This window comes from Trichechus manatus, unplaced genomic scaffold, assembly GCF_000243295.1.
Source record: "Trichechus manatus latirostris isolate Lorelei unplaced genomic scaffold, TriManLat1.0 scaffold00092, whole genome shotgun sequence".
Lineage (NCBI taxonomy): Eukaryota > Metazoa > Chordata > Mammalia > Sirenia > Trichechidae > Trichechus > Trichechus manatus.
This window is the reverse complement of record NW_004444028.1, coordinates 2,483,142-2,499,946: the sequence shown is the minus strand read 5'-3', so window position 1 is coordinate 2,499,946 and position 16,805 is coordinate 2,483,142. Positions and strand designations below refer to the sequence as shown.

Below are 16,805 nucleotides of genomic sequence, written 5' to 3'. Positions count from 1 at the left end.
GTGTGTGTGTTTTATTTCCAAAGTAACTTTGGATCATTTTAATTCATCACCAGTTTTCAGTCGCTGTCTATAAAGTAACGCCTTTAATGTGGAAAATACGACAAAAAATATATAGGTGAAAATCAAAATGTCCATTCATTGTATCACTCAAGGCAGTGTTTAACCCTTTTTAATGTTTTTAAACTACTTCTAATCTTTTTCTGTGTTCCTTTTTTTTAATGTGTATGTGGACACACACACAACTTCGGATACTATAATTATGTTTATGTTGTTATTGTGTGGTTGCTTTTTAAAATATATGTATATGTACATTTATTTCTCTGATAAGAAAACCAATAGATGTTTATGGTCAAAATTTTGGAAAATATACATAATGCCTAAAATTTACCTTCTTAAAATAACCACTGTTACCTGTTTGGGAATAAATCCTTCTAGCTATGTATGCATATATGTATATATGTAAGATATAGATAGATACATATATTGATTAACAGATATAAAACAATATTTCCTAAACCAAAAAACCAAACTGTTGTCACTGAGTTGATTCCGATTCATGGCAACCCCATGGGTTACAGAGTAGAACTGCTCCATAGGGGTTTCTTGGCTGTAATCTTTATAGAAGCCTATCGCCAGTCCTTTCTTCTGCAGTGCTGCTGGGCGGTTTTGAACTGCCAACTTTTTTAGGTTAGAAACCTGTTGAAAACCCATCGCTGCTGAGTGAATTCCAACTATAGCGACCTTACAGGACAAAGAAAGTAGAACTGCCCCATAGGGTTTCCAAAGAGTAGCTGGTGGGTTCCAACTGCCGATCTTTTGGTTAACAGCCAAGCTCTTAACCATTAGGTTAGCAGTCGAGTATAAATCATTTGCACCACCCAGGGGCCTTAGTGTTTCCTAACCTGCTTGTAAAACTTATAAATATGCAATTTTTGATGGTTTTAAATATTTTATGACATAGTTTTTAATAGTTGTATATAATATTCCATTATATGGATATGCCAAAGTTATTTAACCACTCCTGTGTATTGACTATTTAAATCATGCATATTATTTCATGTTTATAAAATACATTCCTCTGAACTTCTCTTGAAACAAAACATTTATGCCATCTATGGTTATTTCAAACTCCCAGAAATAAAATTACTGTTTTAAAATGTATGAACTTTATTAGGGTGTCTGATCCATATTGCCAAACTGTCCCACAGACAGTTAGTTCATAAAGAATTTATATTTAATAGAAACAAACAAACAGTACCTTGGCCCCTAAGTCTAAATTATATATAAATGTTGTCCTTGAAGGCAATTGGAGTAACCCCTACCCATTACTCATAGCCCCAGGTACAGTTCTCCGTTCTGCTTTAACAGCAGTACCAATAAAAGATGTTTCTGAACTCTGATTTTAACTCAGAATCATCTTCCCCCCTCCTACTTTTTAATTTCCACATTTGACTCTCTGAGTGGGTCTAAGATAATTTGTATTTGAACAGTCCTAAAAGATTCTGTTGGGCAGCCAGTTTTGAGAAGTACTTGCCTACACATACAGTGTTATGCTTATATGATGTATTGCTAATTTGTTAGGTTGTTTTCCAGCTTGTGGGGCCACTTACCAGGTGGATAGTGTGAGAAGCCCTGGGCAGGCAAGGAATGGAGCTGTGGGTATTGAAACTTGAGTTATGAAAGATAATTTGCAAGGGGACTCAAGAAGGCAGAATTATTTAGTTTTTCCTCTGTTCGGAGCTAGGAGAAAATGAACTAATTTTTCACTGAGCCAAAACAAGTATCAAATGAGGAATACATTACATTTTAACTGAAACAGGTAAACTGTATTTGCATTTTTCCTTATCGTGCAAACTCAGAAACCAAATCTATCCATTCATTCATCCAGCCATTATTTACAAAGTAGCTACCTGCATTGATCCTTTGTGATGAAATAAAGCTACTGTTCTCCATTAAAACTCCTTGCAAATATTCAGAATGCCACCGTATCTTCCTCTGGAGTCCCTGGGTGGTGCAAACTGTTAACTGACACCTTGGCCACTAACTGAAAAGTTGGATGTTCAAGCCCACCCAGAGGTGCTTCAGAAGAAAGTTCTGGTGATCTACTTCCAAAAAATCAGCCACTGAAAACCCTATGGAGCATAGTTCTACTCTGACACACATGGGGTGGCCATGTATTGGAATTGACTTGGGGACAGTTGACTTGGGGACAACAATGCCAGTTGGTTGGTTGTATCTTCTGTGTTGTTGTTGTTAGTTGCCATTGGATCAACTCCAGCTCATGGTGACTTTATGTATAACAGAAGGAAGCTTTATCGGGACCTGGGCTGTCTCCACGATCTTTAGTGTATTTCAGCCCACTGTTGAATCTATTGTGTCGATCCATCTCTTTGAGGGTTTTGCTTTCCCTGGCCCTCTACTTTACCAAACATGATATTCTTTTCTAGCAATTGGTCTTTCCTGTTGACATGTCCAGAGCAAGCAAGACAAAGTCTCACCATCCTTACTTCTAAGGAATATTTCGGATGTATTTCTTCTCCTTGTGATTTGTTTACTCATTTGGCAGTCCATAGTATATTCGGTATTCTTTGTCAGCACCACGATTCAAATGAATTAATTTTTATTCTGTCTTCTTTCTTCATTGTCCAACTTTTACGTGCATATGAGATGTTGAGATGACAATGGCTTGGGTCAGGCGCATCTTAGTCATCAAAGTGACATCTTTGCTTTTTAGAACTCTAAAGAGGTATTTTGTACCACATTTGCCCCATGCAGTATGCTGTTTGCTTTCTGGACTGCTGCTTCCATGGGTGTTGATTGATGACCCAAGTAGAATGAAATCCTTGACAGCTTAAATTTTTCTCTCCATTTATTGTAATATTATGAGAATAAGAAACATGTGCCCCATCTCCCCGACCTTGCAGCTCACTTTTCATCTAGAGAAGTAATGTGATTTTTCTAGCATCTCACACCTCTGACCAGTGGCAAAGGTGGAGCATTTTTACTAGGTCCCCTGAGTTCCAGGGCAAGACCTTTCACTCTCACTGAGCACCTTCTTTGGTGTTCCCATTGTCCAGTGTCCATAACTTAGACTGGAAGTTACAAAATGGCATATCATACACTATATGTGGCCCAGAGAACTCCTTTGTTTGGCTTCCTGGTGTTTACAAAATGTAAACAAAGCTTTAAAGTCAGAAGAGTAACGTTGGATCTATATTCCATTTGGCAGCAGTCGGCTGGCACAGTATAGCAGCTGCCTTTAGAGAGAGCATAGCTTCAGTTTTCCAAAGTCCACGTAAGTCTGTCATCGCCCAGATGTGGACACAGAGCACCCAGTTGCTGTTAATTGTTCTATTTACATAGTTGTTTTTCATTTAGGAGAAAAATATTTTTCTTGACCCACATCTTAATCACATCTGTTAGAAACAGGAAAACTATAGATAGTTTGAAATGGTGTTTTCTGGTTGGGTATTTTTGTTGTTGTTGTTGTTACCAATAGTATTTTCATTTGTGTTTCCTGCCGCAAGGATAATCAAACAAAGCGAATACCTGAAAGCGAAAAACAATTCATCAGATCTTGTTCAAATGCCTTTAAAACGATCAGTATGAAAATATAATCTTCTGACAAATCAATCATTTCCCCCTTTCATGTTTTGTGTATTCTTTGTCCATATGGGAACATCATTCTCTATATTTTCAATTGTATCATACATACGAGTTTGTATTCTGTTTTTCATTTAACATCTGAAGCATTTTTATGTATTAGATAACTGTAATCAAAATGTAATAATAGGCTTTGAACTTTCTGTTGCAGATTAAATGTAGGATTTTAGCTTTTATATATTTTTCCCTTCTCTACCTTAGGACGTTTCCTTTCAAGTAGAAATCGTTTTTTCTCAAGTCACACCAGATTTTGCCAAAAAAACATAGAACTAACTAAGAAATCTCTAAATGCACCAACTGTGATTGTCTTGTTCTTATTGTGGCTGTAACGACTAGCTCCTTGGCTGATGTGTAGCAGACTGTCAATAAATAAATAATTTGGATCAATTAAATTTCTGGAGATTAGAGTATTGTGATTACTTGGAAGTTAATTCAAAGTATATTTATTTCAGTACATGTTGTTAAAAATTATTTTAAAACACTTTTAATCCCTTTCCTTTTCTTAAAAGTTTATTTAAATTTGCCCCTTGACTATTTCCAGAAAGGATTTGAGCCGGCATTGAGTAGAGCATACATATTCAATATGACCATTAAAATAAAAATAATCACCTCGATTGCTTCTTGGAAAGAGAATAGTATTAATAAACCCAAAAGTAAAATCCTTAAACTTTTTAAAGAAAGGGAGAGACTAATGAGATTACTGTAATTAAGCTTGCATTAAATTGATCAGAGTTTCTTGATTGTCAAGTCAATAAGGGAAATGTGGTAGCCTGTATTTTGCATGGAAGGTTACAATTTGATAAGAGAAACGTACTTTTTCTTGGGAGTTTGCCATTTACTCATTCGTCAAGTATTTGTTAAATGCCTACTATGTGCCATGATGGTGTAACCATAGGGGAAGCAGCAGTGAATAAAAGTGATGTCCCAGCCTCTATGGAGACAGACATGTACAAGTATGCTACAGGTAGAAAATGAGAAGTAAATATTGCTCACAGTGCTGAAGGACTCAGGCAAAGTTCCACTGAGGAGCATGATATCCAGGTTGAGACCTAAGGGATGCATAGTAGTTAGCTCTGCAAGCTCAGAGAGAGATAGGAAACACATGAGTATAACCCCTGAGGTGGGAGAGAGCTTCATATACTGGGTAGAAAAGAAAGCCAGTGTAAGGGGGAGAGTGACAGTGTCAAGGAGAGGTAGAAGAGGTAGGCTAAGCCCAAATCATTCCTTAAGTGGAAAGCCATTGAGATTTTTGAGGAGAAAAATAATGGGATTAGATTTGCATCTGAGAAAAATTACTCTGGCTGCAGAATGAAAAATGCATTGAAGGTGAAGGGTAGACACTGGGGGCCCAGTCTGGATGCTGCTGGAGAAGCCCTGGTGAGAAATGGTGGTATCTTGGAGTGGAGTAGCAGCAGTGGCAATGATGAGATGTGGACATATTTGAGGTATTGAGGGAATAGGATCAATAGGATTTGAAATGAATGGGAAGTGAAGAAGAAAGCAGCTCAAGGGTGACTCCAGATGTTCTCATTTGAGCAACAATGGGATGGATGAGAAAACGAGATGAGAATAGGATTCAGAGAAGACAATGAAAAATGTTTCAACTTGTTGAGTCTGAAGAGCGCATGAAACATTCAAGTTGACATTTGAAATAGATATTTAGGCCTAGAATTAAGAGTAGAGATGAGTTCTGGAAATACAAATCTGAGAGTCTTCATAATGTAAAAGGTATTTCAAGTTGTGAGCATGATCTTAAAGGGAAGAGAGGCCTGTGTCAAATCAAGAGGATCATTATTCAGGAACCATTGAGCAATATGTCGGCCATTGTTGCTGGCAGTCATTTTACAGACTATTAGAAATATGTTTCAGTTGTCAAAATTTAAAATTCTATTTGATGAAGAAATGTCCACAAAGTGTTAAACTAATGTGTTCTAGACACAGCTTTCTGGTGTTCTAAGTTGGTCCAGAGATAAAGATATAAAACTTCCCAGAGACATTTGATTAACAGTTTACTTTCAATGGTTTTCAACTGGAGATTGAACTGCCCACTGGCCAGGGATATTTTAGAGATTAGTGGGGGCACTTTTTATTGTCATAATCACTTAAGGATGCTACTATCCTTGAATAGGTAGGAAACAAAACGTATTATTGTCAAACCCAGAATGACAACATGCCCTTGTTGAGAGACACTAATGGACTCTTGGCCAGATATCTTCCTCTAGGTCGCTGATTGCTAAGTTTCAAGCTGCCTGCCAGAGAGGGCCACTTGTCCCCTCTAGGTGCTGTCCTCTATTGTATTATCTTCTTCCTGTTCTCTTCCCCGGTCCCTTTGAACCAAGAGGTGATGACAACTCTGACTCTGGTGACCCCAGATGATTGCTCTGTCCCTTATGGCTCTTCTACACCCATATAGGCCTCTGTACATGATCCCTTTGTAAATAAACTCCTTCAGATGTCCTAGTTTGAGTGTGCTGCCTTTTTTGTGGGATCCTGAATGATACAGCCATCATTTCCTGTATTATTTGTCTCAACTATAGTTTCATAGTGATTCTAGTAATTAGCTCTAGATTTAGTTCACTAGTAGGTTACAGGAGAGTGTTGAATGAAGAGTTATCTTTTATTTTTTTGATGCTAGCCTTTCAGGAGGCAAACTAATAATTTAATTTTGGGATCTGGGCAGCCTGCATGTTCTCACCTTGATGGAGTGGCCATTCCCCTCTGCAGGAAGATGGTCCCATTAGTCCCCAGTAGTTACTCATGCATCATGCAGTTGCCCCTTTAAGTGCTTTTTCTTTCTTGTTTTTTTCCCCCCTGTTTTAAATATATTCTGAACAAATTCCCAAAGAAAAACTCAATTAAGATTCTGTTATTCTTTCATATACAGCATGAAAGGGTCATTTTAGACCTAGAAACAATTAAGGTCAGTATTTCTAGTCAACCACGTCAATCATAAAAAATGTCAGCGTATCCAAAAACCAAACCCAACCCTCTGCTGTCGAGTCAATTCTGACTCCTAGCGACCCTATAGAACAGAGTTGAACTGCTCCATGGGGTTTCCAAGGCTGCATATCTTTATGGAAGCAGACTGCCACATCTCTCTGCCTCTAAGCGGCTGGTGGGTTTGAACTGTCGACCTTTCGGTTAGCAGCTGAGCGCTTTAACCACTGTGCAACCAGTGCTCCCTGATGTCAGCATAGATAGTGTTAAATGAAGGAAGGAATAAAATGTTGTAGTTCTTTGATGACTTAAAATCAGCAGAAGCCCAGAGTTCCTATTTTGAGCACTCTACAAACCCAACTATAAATGGAGACGTTGACAGAGCAACTGGGCTGTTGATAGACATACCCGCCCCTGCACCTTTAAAGTCCACCCCCAAAAACACACACTTCAGAAGTCACATATTTTGAAAATGAAAATCAATCACACTCAAAATAAACAAAAAGGAATTACTGTAAACCAAACTCTTAGAAGGAGCCCTGGTGGCGCAGTGGTTAAGAGCTTGGCTGCTAGCCAAAAGGTTGGCAGTTGGAATCCACCAGCTGCTCCTTGGAAACCCTATGGAGCAGTTCTACTCCGTTCTGTAGGGTTGCTATAAGTCTAAATCGACTCGACAGTAACGGGTTTGGTGGTGGTTTTTTTCCCCCTAACTCTTAGAAGGAAGTTTTTTCACAAATTACCAAAATGCCTTCTTTCTCTCCATTAATGAACACACACACAGTTTGACCAGTCCCGAAGTCTTGGAATGAAGACATCAGAGCAGTTCCAGGAGCCACTGCCTTCTAGGAAGTATCTTACTAGTAACGCTCTCTTTGAGGGATGAGGAGGTTTCTCCTAGCTTTGTTGTGAATTCTGGTGTGTATGTGCTGGTATGTCTCTGAGTGTTTTACATATTATACCTACGTGTTTGAAAATAACACCTTTAGCTATCTATTTTTTCCCTTTGCAATTTTACATTCTCTACCTCACTGGAGGTGGAGGGGGTAAAGAACAGGCATCATTTTGAAAGCATGTTTATTTATGTTCTTCATGGTTAAAGACAGCTATGACAGCACTCTCCTGGCCCACATACTCAGTGAAATACATAGTGAATCTTTCTCCTTACTGGATTCTTTGGTGCTTCCAAGCATTTATTTTTGACATTTCTTTACTTTATTGTTTCTACAGAAATTCTTGAAGTTTTATCGTGATTCAACGTGTTCATTTTGAAATCAAGCTCACTTAAAAAATTAGATTCACATAAATATATATGAATACACACACACACATATATATATATACATTTATATTTTTTTTTCCTGGGATCTGTATCTCTGTAGCAATACTTTTTATGTGGGTATTTGTCTATTACTCACTCTAAGCGTCTTTAACATATGAAGCTCTGAGCTTCATGGAGGGAAGGCAGTATTCTAAGTTGAATGGTGCTTTTCTCCCACCCCAGAGCGGTTTGTAGTCTGGTAGAGGAGCTCTTGCAGTCAGTACCCGTTGAATGGATGTCTGTATTACAAAGCAGACTTGGCTGTGGACAGGAGAGAACAAGGTGCTATGAACGTACACTGTCTGCATCTTCTCTCTCCTGGAGCAGGCCCTCAGTACCTGGGCAACATCTTACGTTCCTCTGTCTCTTTCCCCTGCCCATCCCTTCTCTCAGCATGTGTGCATGCATTCACGTGCATACACACACACACACACACACACACACACACACACACACACACACACACACACACACACACACACACACACACACACACATCTAATCAGCTTCTGTATCTTGTCTGTATTGTTCGTTTGGGGTGCTGTCGTGTCGAATTTCAACTCCTAGCAACCCTGTGTGACAGAGTAGAACTGCCCCATAGAGTTTTCTTGGCTGAAATCTTTACTGGAGCAGATGGCCAGCTCTTCCTCCTGTGGAGCCGCTGGGTGGGTTTGAACTGCTGGCCTTTCAGTTAGCAGCCAAGCGTTTAACCGTTGTGCCACTAGGACTCCTATCTTGTTTATAGCTCCCAGTTATTTTTCACATCCCCTACTTCACTCTCTCCTGTCACTCCCCTGATTTGGGCCTTTATCATCATTTCCTTGATCTATTCATTGCTATTCTCTGACCTCACGTCTCTCCTCTCAAATTTGCTGGTGACTCTGCCTTGCCTAGGTGTTGATGCTGAACTTTTTGTTCCTTGGTTGTTTTGTTGGTTTTTCGATTATACTTCACCACGACCTTCATGATCTAGCCCTTGCCTATCTCTCCAGCTGCCTCCTTTGCTTGTCCATCACTCACAACGTACACTCCAGCAATATTAAACTTGTGTAGAGACTGGCATAGCCCACATACATATGTCTGTACTCGTATCTGTTAGCCAGGGTCTCCTTTTACATCCTCTGTGATCCATTCTGTCTGAATTTCCACCATGTTTCTCCCCTGCTGCTCAAACTTACTCATCTTTTTCTTGACAGTTGCCTGCTTATTCATCAAGTCTCATTAAATGCCTTATTTGTGTTTTGCAGAGTTAAAGTAAGAATTGATAGTTTTTAATACTGTTCACTTACATATTTTTATTATATTTCATTGGCAGTAATCTTTATTTTTATTTTCTCTCCCACTTTAGGGCTCTGCTAGTTCAACAGCCTCTCCACCAGTCTCCACCCCTGTCACAGGACACAAGAGAATGGTCATCCCAAACCAGCCTCCTCTAACAGCCACCAAAAAGTCGACCATGAAACCGCAGCCTGCACCCCAGGCTGGACCCATCCCGGTGGCTCCGATTGGAACGCTCAAGCCCCAGCCTCAGCCAGTCCCAGCCTCCTACACCACGGCATCCACCCCTTCGAGACCTGCCTTCAATGTGCAAGTGAAGTCAGCTCAGCCCAGCTCTCATTACATGTCTGCGCCTTCACCAGGGCAGTTTTATGGTGCAGGTGCAGGGCCCCAAGGCTATAGCACTCAGCCAGTGCCGGTTCCTGGACAGTGTCCACCTCCTTCAACCCGGGGAGGCATGGATTATGCGTATATTCCACCGCCAGGACTTCCACCCGATCCTGGGTATGGGTATGCCCCCAACCAAGCACGCTATTATGATGGCTGTTACCCAGGAGGATCTGGCTATGGGGGCAGAAACGACGCTGATCCTGCCTATAGTCAACAAGGTCACCAGAATACCTGGAAGCGGGAACCAGGGTACACTCCTCCTGGAGCACCTGGAGCAGGCAACCAGAATCCTCCTGGGATGTATCCGGTCCCTGGTCCCAAGAAGACCTATATCACGGATCCTGTTTTAGCTCCTTGTGTACCAGCTATGCAGCCAAAGGTAGGTAACCCATTAGCATAGCATTGGGAGTAAAGAGGTGCCTAGCCTAGTCTGCCTTTCTCAGAAAGCAGAACGTAAGGTGAGAACATATGTGTTATTCTCTTATTTCATTAGGGAGTAGAATCCCAAGGAAGCATAAGTGAAGCAGGAAAGGGAGATCCTGTTTGCCGATATGTTACCAGCCTGACTACTGTTTAGTATCAAGTGCAATTAATTGCACAATCTTTTTTTTTTTTTAATTGTGCTTTAGGTGAAAGTTTACAGCTAAAGTGTTTCTCATTCAAAAATTTATATAGAAATTATAGTGACATCGGTTACAATACCTGGAATGTGTCAGCACTCTCCCCGTTTCCACCCCAGGTACTCCATGTCCATTCCTCCAGTTTTCCTGTCCCTTATTGTTTACTTTATAGGCCTGTCTGATCCTTGACTGAAAGGTGGACTTTGGGAGTGGCTTCAGTTCTGAGTTAGCACGGTGTTCATGGGCCATAGTCTCTATGGTTCCTTCAGTCTCTGTCAGACCAGTAAGTCTGGTCTTTTTTTTTGGGAATTTGCATTTTGTTCTACATTTTTCTCCTGATCTGTCTGGGACCCTCTATTGTGATCCCTGTCAGAGCAGTCATTGGTGGTAGTCGGGCACCATCTAGTTCCTCTGGGTTCAGGCCGGTGGATGCTGTGGTTCATGTGGTCCGTTAGTTGTCTAGACTAATATTTTTCTTGTGTCTTTGGTTTTCTTCATTCTCCTTTGCTCCGGACAAAATAGGACCAGTAGATGTATCTTAGATGGTCGCTCTCAAACTTTTAAGACCCCAGATGCTCTACTCACCAAAGTTGGATGTAGAACATTTTCTTTATGAACTATGTTATGCCAGTTGACCTAGATGTCCCCTGAGACCATGGTCTCCAGCCCTCAGCCCCAGTAACTCGGACACTCTAGGTGTTTGGAAGTGACTAGAAAGCTTCTGTGACTTTGCCTTGATCAGGTTTTGCTGACCTCCCCTATGTTGTGTGTTGTCTTTCCCTTCAACAAAGTTAACACTTGTGGACTGTCTAGTTAGGGACTTCTCCTCCCCCACCCCACCCCCCACCCGCACCCCAGTAACCATCAAAGATTGTTTTTTCCTTTGTGTAAACTTTTTCTTGAGTTTTTATAGTAGTGGTCACATACAATATTTGTTCTTTTGTGATCGATTTATTTCACTCAGCATAATGCCCTCCAGATTCATCCATGTTGTGAGATGTTTCACATATTCATCATTGTTCTTTATTGTTGTGGAGTATTCCATTGTGTGTGTGTGTGTACCACAGTTTATCTGTTCATCTGTTGATGGGCACTTAGGTTGTTTCCATCTTTTTGCTATTGTGAATAATGCTGCAGTGAACATGGGTGTGCATATGTCTATTCATGTGACAGCTCTCATTTCTCTAGGATATATTCCTAAGAATGGGATTGCTGAATCATATGGTACTTCTATTTCTAGCTTTATAGGAGGTGGCTTATCATTTTCCAAAGTGATTGTACCATTTTACATTCCCTCCAGAAGTGCATAAGAGTTCCAGTCTCCCCACAACCTCTCCAACATTTATTGTTTTCTGTTTGATAAGTGCCACTAATGTTGGGGTGAGATGGTATCTCGTTGTAGGTTTGATTTGCATTTCTCTGATGGCTAGTGATCGTGAGCATTTCCTCTTATGTCTGTTAGCTGCCTGAATGTCTTCTTTGGTGAAGTGACTGTTCATATCCTTTGCCCATTTTTTAATTGGATTATTTGTCTTTTTTGTTGTTGAACTGTTGGAATATTTTATAGATTTTAGAGATTAGACCCTTGTCAGATACGTCATAACCAAAATTTTTTTTTCCCAGTCTCTAGGTTCTCTTTTTACTCTTTTGGTGAAGTCTTTTGATGAGCATAATGTTTAATTTTTAGGAGCTCCCCATTATCTAGTTTATCTTCTGTTACTTGTACATTGTTAGTTACGGTTTGTATTTATGCTGTGTGTTAGAGCCCCTAGCCTTATCCCTATTTTTCTTCCATGATCTTTATCATTTAGTTATTGTTTAGGTGGGGCAGCTGTATAGCAGGAGGGGGCAGGGTGGGTCTGAGGAGGGGCTCGTATTGTGGACCCCAGTGGTAGGGGCTGCTGGGATGGGGGGTTCTTGCTTCTACTCGTCTGAAAAGTGAAGGGTGGGAAATCTTTTTTCTCTGGTTACCAGATGCTGTGTCTCCTGTGTAGAGCTCCGTGAAGTTGCCTTCTCGTACTCCCTGTCTGGGGTGGTTGCTGGCTGTGTTTGAAAATGGCCATGCTGTGCCATATTAGTTGGCAGGGGACCTCCACTCCGTATCTTTCCTCATTTTCTGTTTTCCATCAGTTTCTTCTTCCATTCAGTGTTTGATCTAATTCTCTGTTCCTTCATTTGGTGCTGAGGGTTCCAGGATTGATGCTTGTATACTTTGTACTTGGTTTTTAAGGTTTTTTCTGCAGAGGGACGGATTGGTGTGTCTGTCTAGGGTGCCATGTTGGCTCAGCCCCCTAACTGCACAATCTTGAGTGCCATTTTCCAAAAGGCCATAGTATCCCAGGACAATCTTGTTAGCAGCCATAGCTCTTAACCACTGCACCACTGTGGCTCCTTTTTCAGGGAGAGGAAGTGAAAATAATTAATCCTCCAGCTCTTCTCTCCTGTTGGTCAAAGCTTCCCTCTATGGGGCATAATTTTCCTTGCACTTCCAGGTGGCACTTGCATGGACACAGAATAGGTCTACAGTATCTCATGCCTTGGCAGGTACAGGGAATCCCCGGATATGGAGGCAAATGGTTTGCAAAACAGGTATGAAGTGAACCACTTTCCGGATATGTCCATGTGAAAGCAGTTGAGACCCAAGCAAAGCCGGTACCACAGTGGCTGCTGGAGCAGAACAAGTGGCTCAAGGCCCAGGAGACGAGTGAGACTAGGGGAGTCTAAGGTAGTGCAAACACCTGGTCTGGTTTCCTTTAGGCACAGGCTGTGGTGAAATGAGACTTATCTGTTAACGCTTGTTCATCCACATTAATCACTGATGAAAAGTCTTACTCTCTAGTCCTGAACCCTAGTAAGCACTTTTTAAAATAAAATCCTTTGAGTGGCAGTCATCTTTTTTGTTGTTTTATGTAACTACCAACATGTATGCTTTTTAACCCAACACTTTGTTAATCCCTCTGAATAGTAAAAGTTCTGCACATACCTACTATCCTAAGATTTGGATTGTGCATCAGTCTGAAAACCAACATGTTGTTTGCTCCCACCCTGACAAGAAGAGTTACTTGAAAGGGTGAAAAGGAGAAACCAAGCTGGTTTCCAGCTGTTGGGTTGAAACAGCATCCTCCCTTCTTTTCACTCAGAGCTGTGATAAATCAGAAATTAGAGCCTTTAATTACCTGGAAGCTGAATGATAATTTTGGAGGGTGGATTGGGTAGAAAGTTGTTAGAGGTCATTGAGTTGATTCTGACTCATAGCAACCGTATATGACAGAGGAGAACTGCCCCACAGGGTTCCCTAGGCTATAATCTTTATGGGAACAGATGCCATGTCTTTCTCCTGCGGAGCCTCTGGTGGGTTCCAACAGCTGACCTTTAAGTTAGCAGCTGAGCTAACTATATACAGTTGTTTATATGTGTGTGTATATATGTATATACACATATGTATATGCATGTATATATATGTGTGTATATATATATGTAAATGTATACATATATAACTATATGTAAATAACTATATATGTATATATATGACTAAGTAACTAAATATATATATATATAAATCCTTTCCACATTTGAGATTCTCAGTTTCCAAATAGATTCATTCACATTTTCAACATTGTAATGAAAATCTTTAGGCTTTTGCTATCATGGTAGCGTGTTCTGTAAAGTACATTCTCGCATGAAAGCATCTGCTCCATCAGCATTGCTCCCAGTGAATTTTAGATTCGTTAGAGAGACAGAGCCCTGCCCTTCCCAGCAAGTGTGACCTGTGAGGAGCTAGAGGCAGCCGTCAACCTCATGAATGTCCATTACGTGAAATTGGCTCAGCCACGATCATTCCCCCCTAGAGCAATATCAGCATCCTAAGTTAAAGTTTTAAATATTTTTGAAACAGCACTCTTGGGAGGCTTCTGTTTTCAAAACCTCTTTAGGAAAAGGAATGTTATTAAGGTTTTATGTGTTTCTTTTGTTTTTTTAAATAAAGTTTGTGCAAAGTAGCCAAGCTGGATAGCCTTGCCCTTTTTTCTAACTTCAGAATATATTTGCATTAGCCCTTCCTGGCCGTCAAAGTAACCAGCTTGGAGAAGATGAGATTATCCAGCTTTATTTCACTTTGGTACTATTGTAATAAATTTCTGCTATAGAAGATTAAAATAAAAGTTTACATTTCAACAATTGCTGCCCAGATTTAAGCTCAAATAGGTGTGCAATTTTGCCCTGGCCAGTGCAGTCTGCTGGGCAGGGTGACTGCGTGATGTTGCTAAGGGAAAGGCCTGGCCCTTGGGCTGTTGAGAAGCCCTGGTGGCGCAGCGGTTTAAGCGTGGGGCTGCTAACCAGAATGTCAGAAGTTCGAAAACCCCAGTGGCTCTGCAGGAGAAAGATGTGGCAGTCTGCTCCCGCAAAGACTTACAGCCTTGGAAACCCTGTGGGGTCACTGTGAGTCAGAATGGACTTGAGGCAGTAGGTTTGGTCTTTTGGTTTTGTTTTCATCCCCACTTGGGGAAACAGACATGAGAGAGAATGAAAGTATGTCTAGGTGGAGTGAATAGTCTGGTGAGAAGGAATGAGCCAGGTTTTGAGTTTCCAGTTTTCCAGTCTTGTCACTGGCCCTGAGGACAGTCATTCTTCAACATTTGGAACCAATCCAGTGGTGGAGGAATACAAATCGGTACCCACTGTAAAACCTGGATCTAAGATGTTGGGGTCAAGGCACATTACTAGCTTTTGGTCCATCCTCACCAACCTACTCAGGGTGACGGAGTGGACTTTTTATTAACCACTTACCAGAAAGCATGAAACTTTGTTTTGCTTCTTGTTTGATTAAGATAATTATCCAACTTTATCTAATACATTATTATAGATTTGGGGTATCAGTGGTTTCCACGTCACTTTTTAAACATTTGAAATATTTGTTTTCCAACAGTGTCCTGTGTTTTAACATCATATTCAACTGTGCATTTCAAAAATGAAAATCAAGTCATGTTGTTTTTGCTGGCTGTGGTCATTAAGGAGAATGATTAAAAGCTGATATTTAGCCATCCGTCTGTGTTTTAGGAAAGGGGAAAAGAGGCTATTGAAGCAACAGGTATTTTCTGGGTGTGCTGTGGGGGCCTTGGTTGATGAAGGGATAGGCTTTTTCACTACTGGTCTTTGAGAACACTGCTGTATTCAGCTGCCCCTGTGTACAGAAAACCTTATTGTCCACGCATTGACTCTGCTTGGCTTAGTGAAGTGACTGCCGGCGTGAGAAATGAGCTCCTAATTCTAATCCCAGTTCCTCCCTTGACATTCCACTTGCAGCTTGAGGAAAGCCTCTAGACCTCTATGTCACGCTTCCAACCTCGGTGAAGTGGAACGTCATCTTAACTAATTAATTAATGATAGCAGAGGGCTTGGAAATTTCCAAGGACTGAATAATTGCCAAGTGAGGGCTATTCAGCTTTTTCACTGGCTTTCATTTATTTCAAAATTTTTAATGTCTGGTGGAAAACTTAACTTCATGCCTCGAAACAATTATCTTTTATTACGTTGAGAAGTTCTGGGGAATTTTGGCAATTAACCCATAAAGAAAAAAGTTTTAAATAAGAAAGAAAGAAATCTCCCATATATTTGAGATGAGCTGCTTTCATTTTCCTATATAGCACGGTGTAAAAGAATGAGAAAGAGAAAGAAAAGGAAGAAAAGATGGGCAAGAGAAGGAAAGAAGGAAGATTAAATCAAACCTGCAAGGCTTAGGCAATCACGATTATATTTATGTTCCCCAAGTGTGCTGAGCAGTCAATCTGCATCCTACAGTAGACCATAATATGTCTTCTGTAACCATCTGAGCTGAGTTCCTTGGAACGTATTGTTATGAGAAGGTTTTTGTAAGGGAGGAATGATCCCTTCTCCCTGGAAAACACTCTTAAAGGTACAATGGAATGTTTTCTCTTTGCTGTTTATAAAGGTTAAGATTAGGTCGATGTTTCTGTCACATTCACAGAACTCGTGTTCAGTACATTATCTTCACATCCCAGAGAGGTGGGATGCGTGTCTCCTCCAGTATTCAGATAAGGTGGCTCAGCTTGAAAGGGTCAGAGTCAGGACCTACAGCCCCGTCACCACTCTCAGGTCTGCAGTGGCAGGGCACCTTTAGTACCTGCTTCCTTATATAACCTAATCTATGTCAGCCTCAGTTTTCCCACCAAATGTGATCCAATACCAGTAAAACTCAGTTGCCATTGAGTTGACTCTAACTCATGACGACCCCATGTGTGACAGAGTGGAACTGCGCTCCATAGGGTTTTCAATGGCTGATTTTTCAAAAGTACATCTCCAGGCCTTTCTTCTGAGGTGCCTGGGTGGATTCGAACCTCCAACCTTTCGGTTAGCAGCCTAGCACATTAACAGTTTGCACTACTCAAGGACTCTGTGATCCAGTAAAACCCTGCTAAAGAATTAATCTCTTTCAGGAAGGCTTTTCCTGAAACCTACTTGTATGTTATTTCACCCTTTTTTTTTATTTTTATTTTTTATTTTTTTATTGTACTTCAGGTGAAGGCTTACAGAACAAATAGTTTCTCATGAAACAGTAGTACACATGTTGTTTTATGACATTG

The 16,805-nt window shown here is 40.7% G+C and overlaps 1 protein-coding gene across 10 annotated transcripts in view; it reads left to right on the top strand.

Annotated features, from left to right (window-relative positions):
- LPP (LIM domain containing preferred translocation partner in lipoma) overlaps positions 1-16,805 on the top strand; it is a 756,943-nt gene that overhangs the window by 493,537 nt on the left and 246,601 nt on the right. For all 10 annotated transcript variants that reach the window (XM_023736780.1, XM_023736775.1, XM_023736779.1 and 7 more), the window contains one exon: positions 9,267-9,965. In XM_023736780.1, coding sequence (XP_023592548.1) covers positions 9,267-9,965 — 699 coding nt within the window. The remainder of the gene's footprint in view (positions 1-9,266; positions 9,966-16,805) is intronic.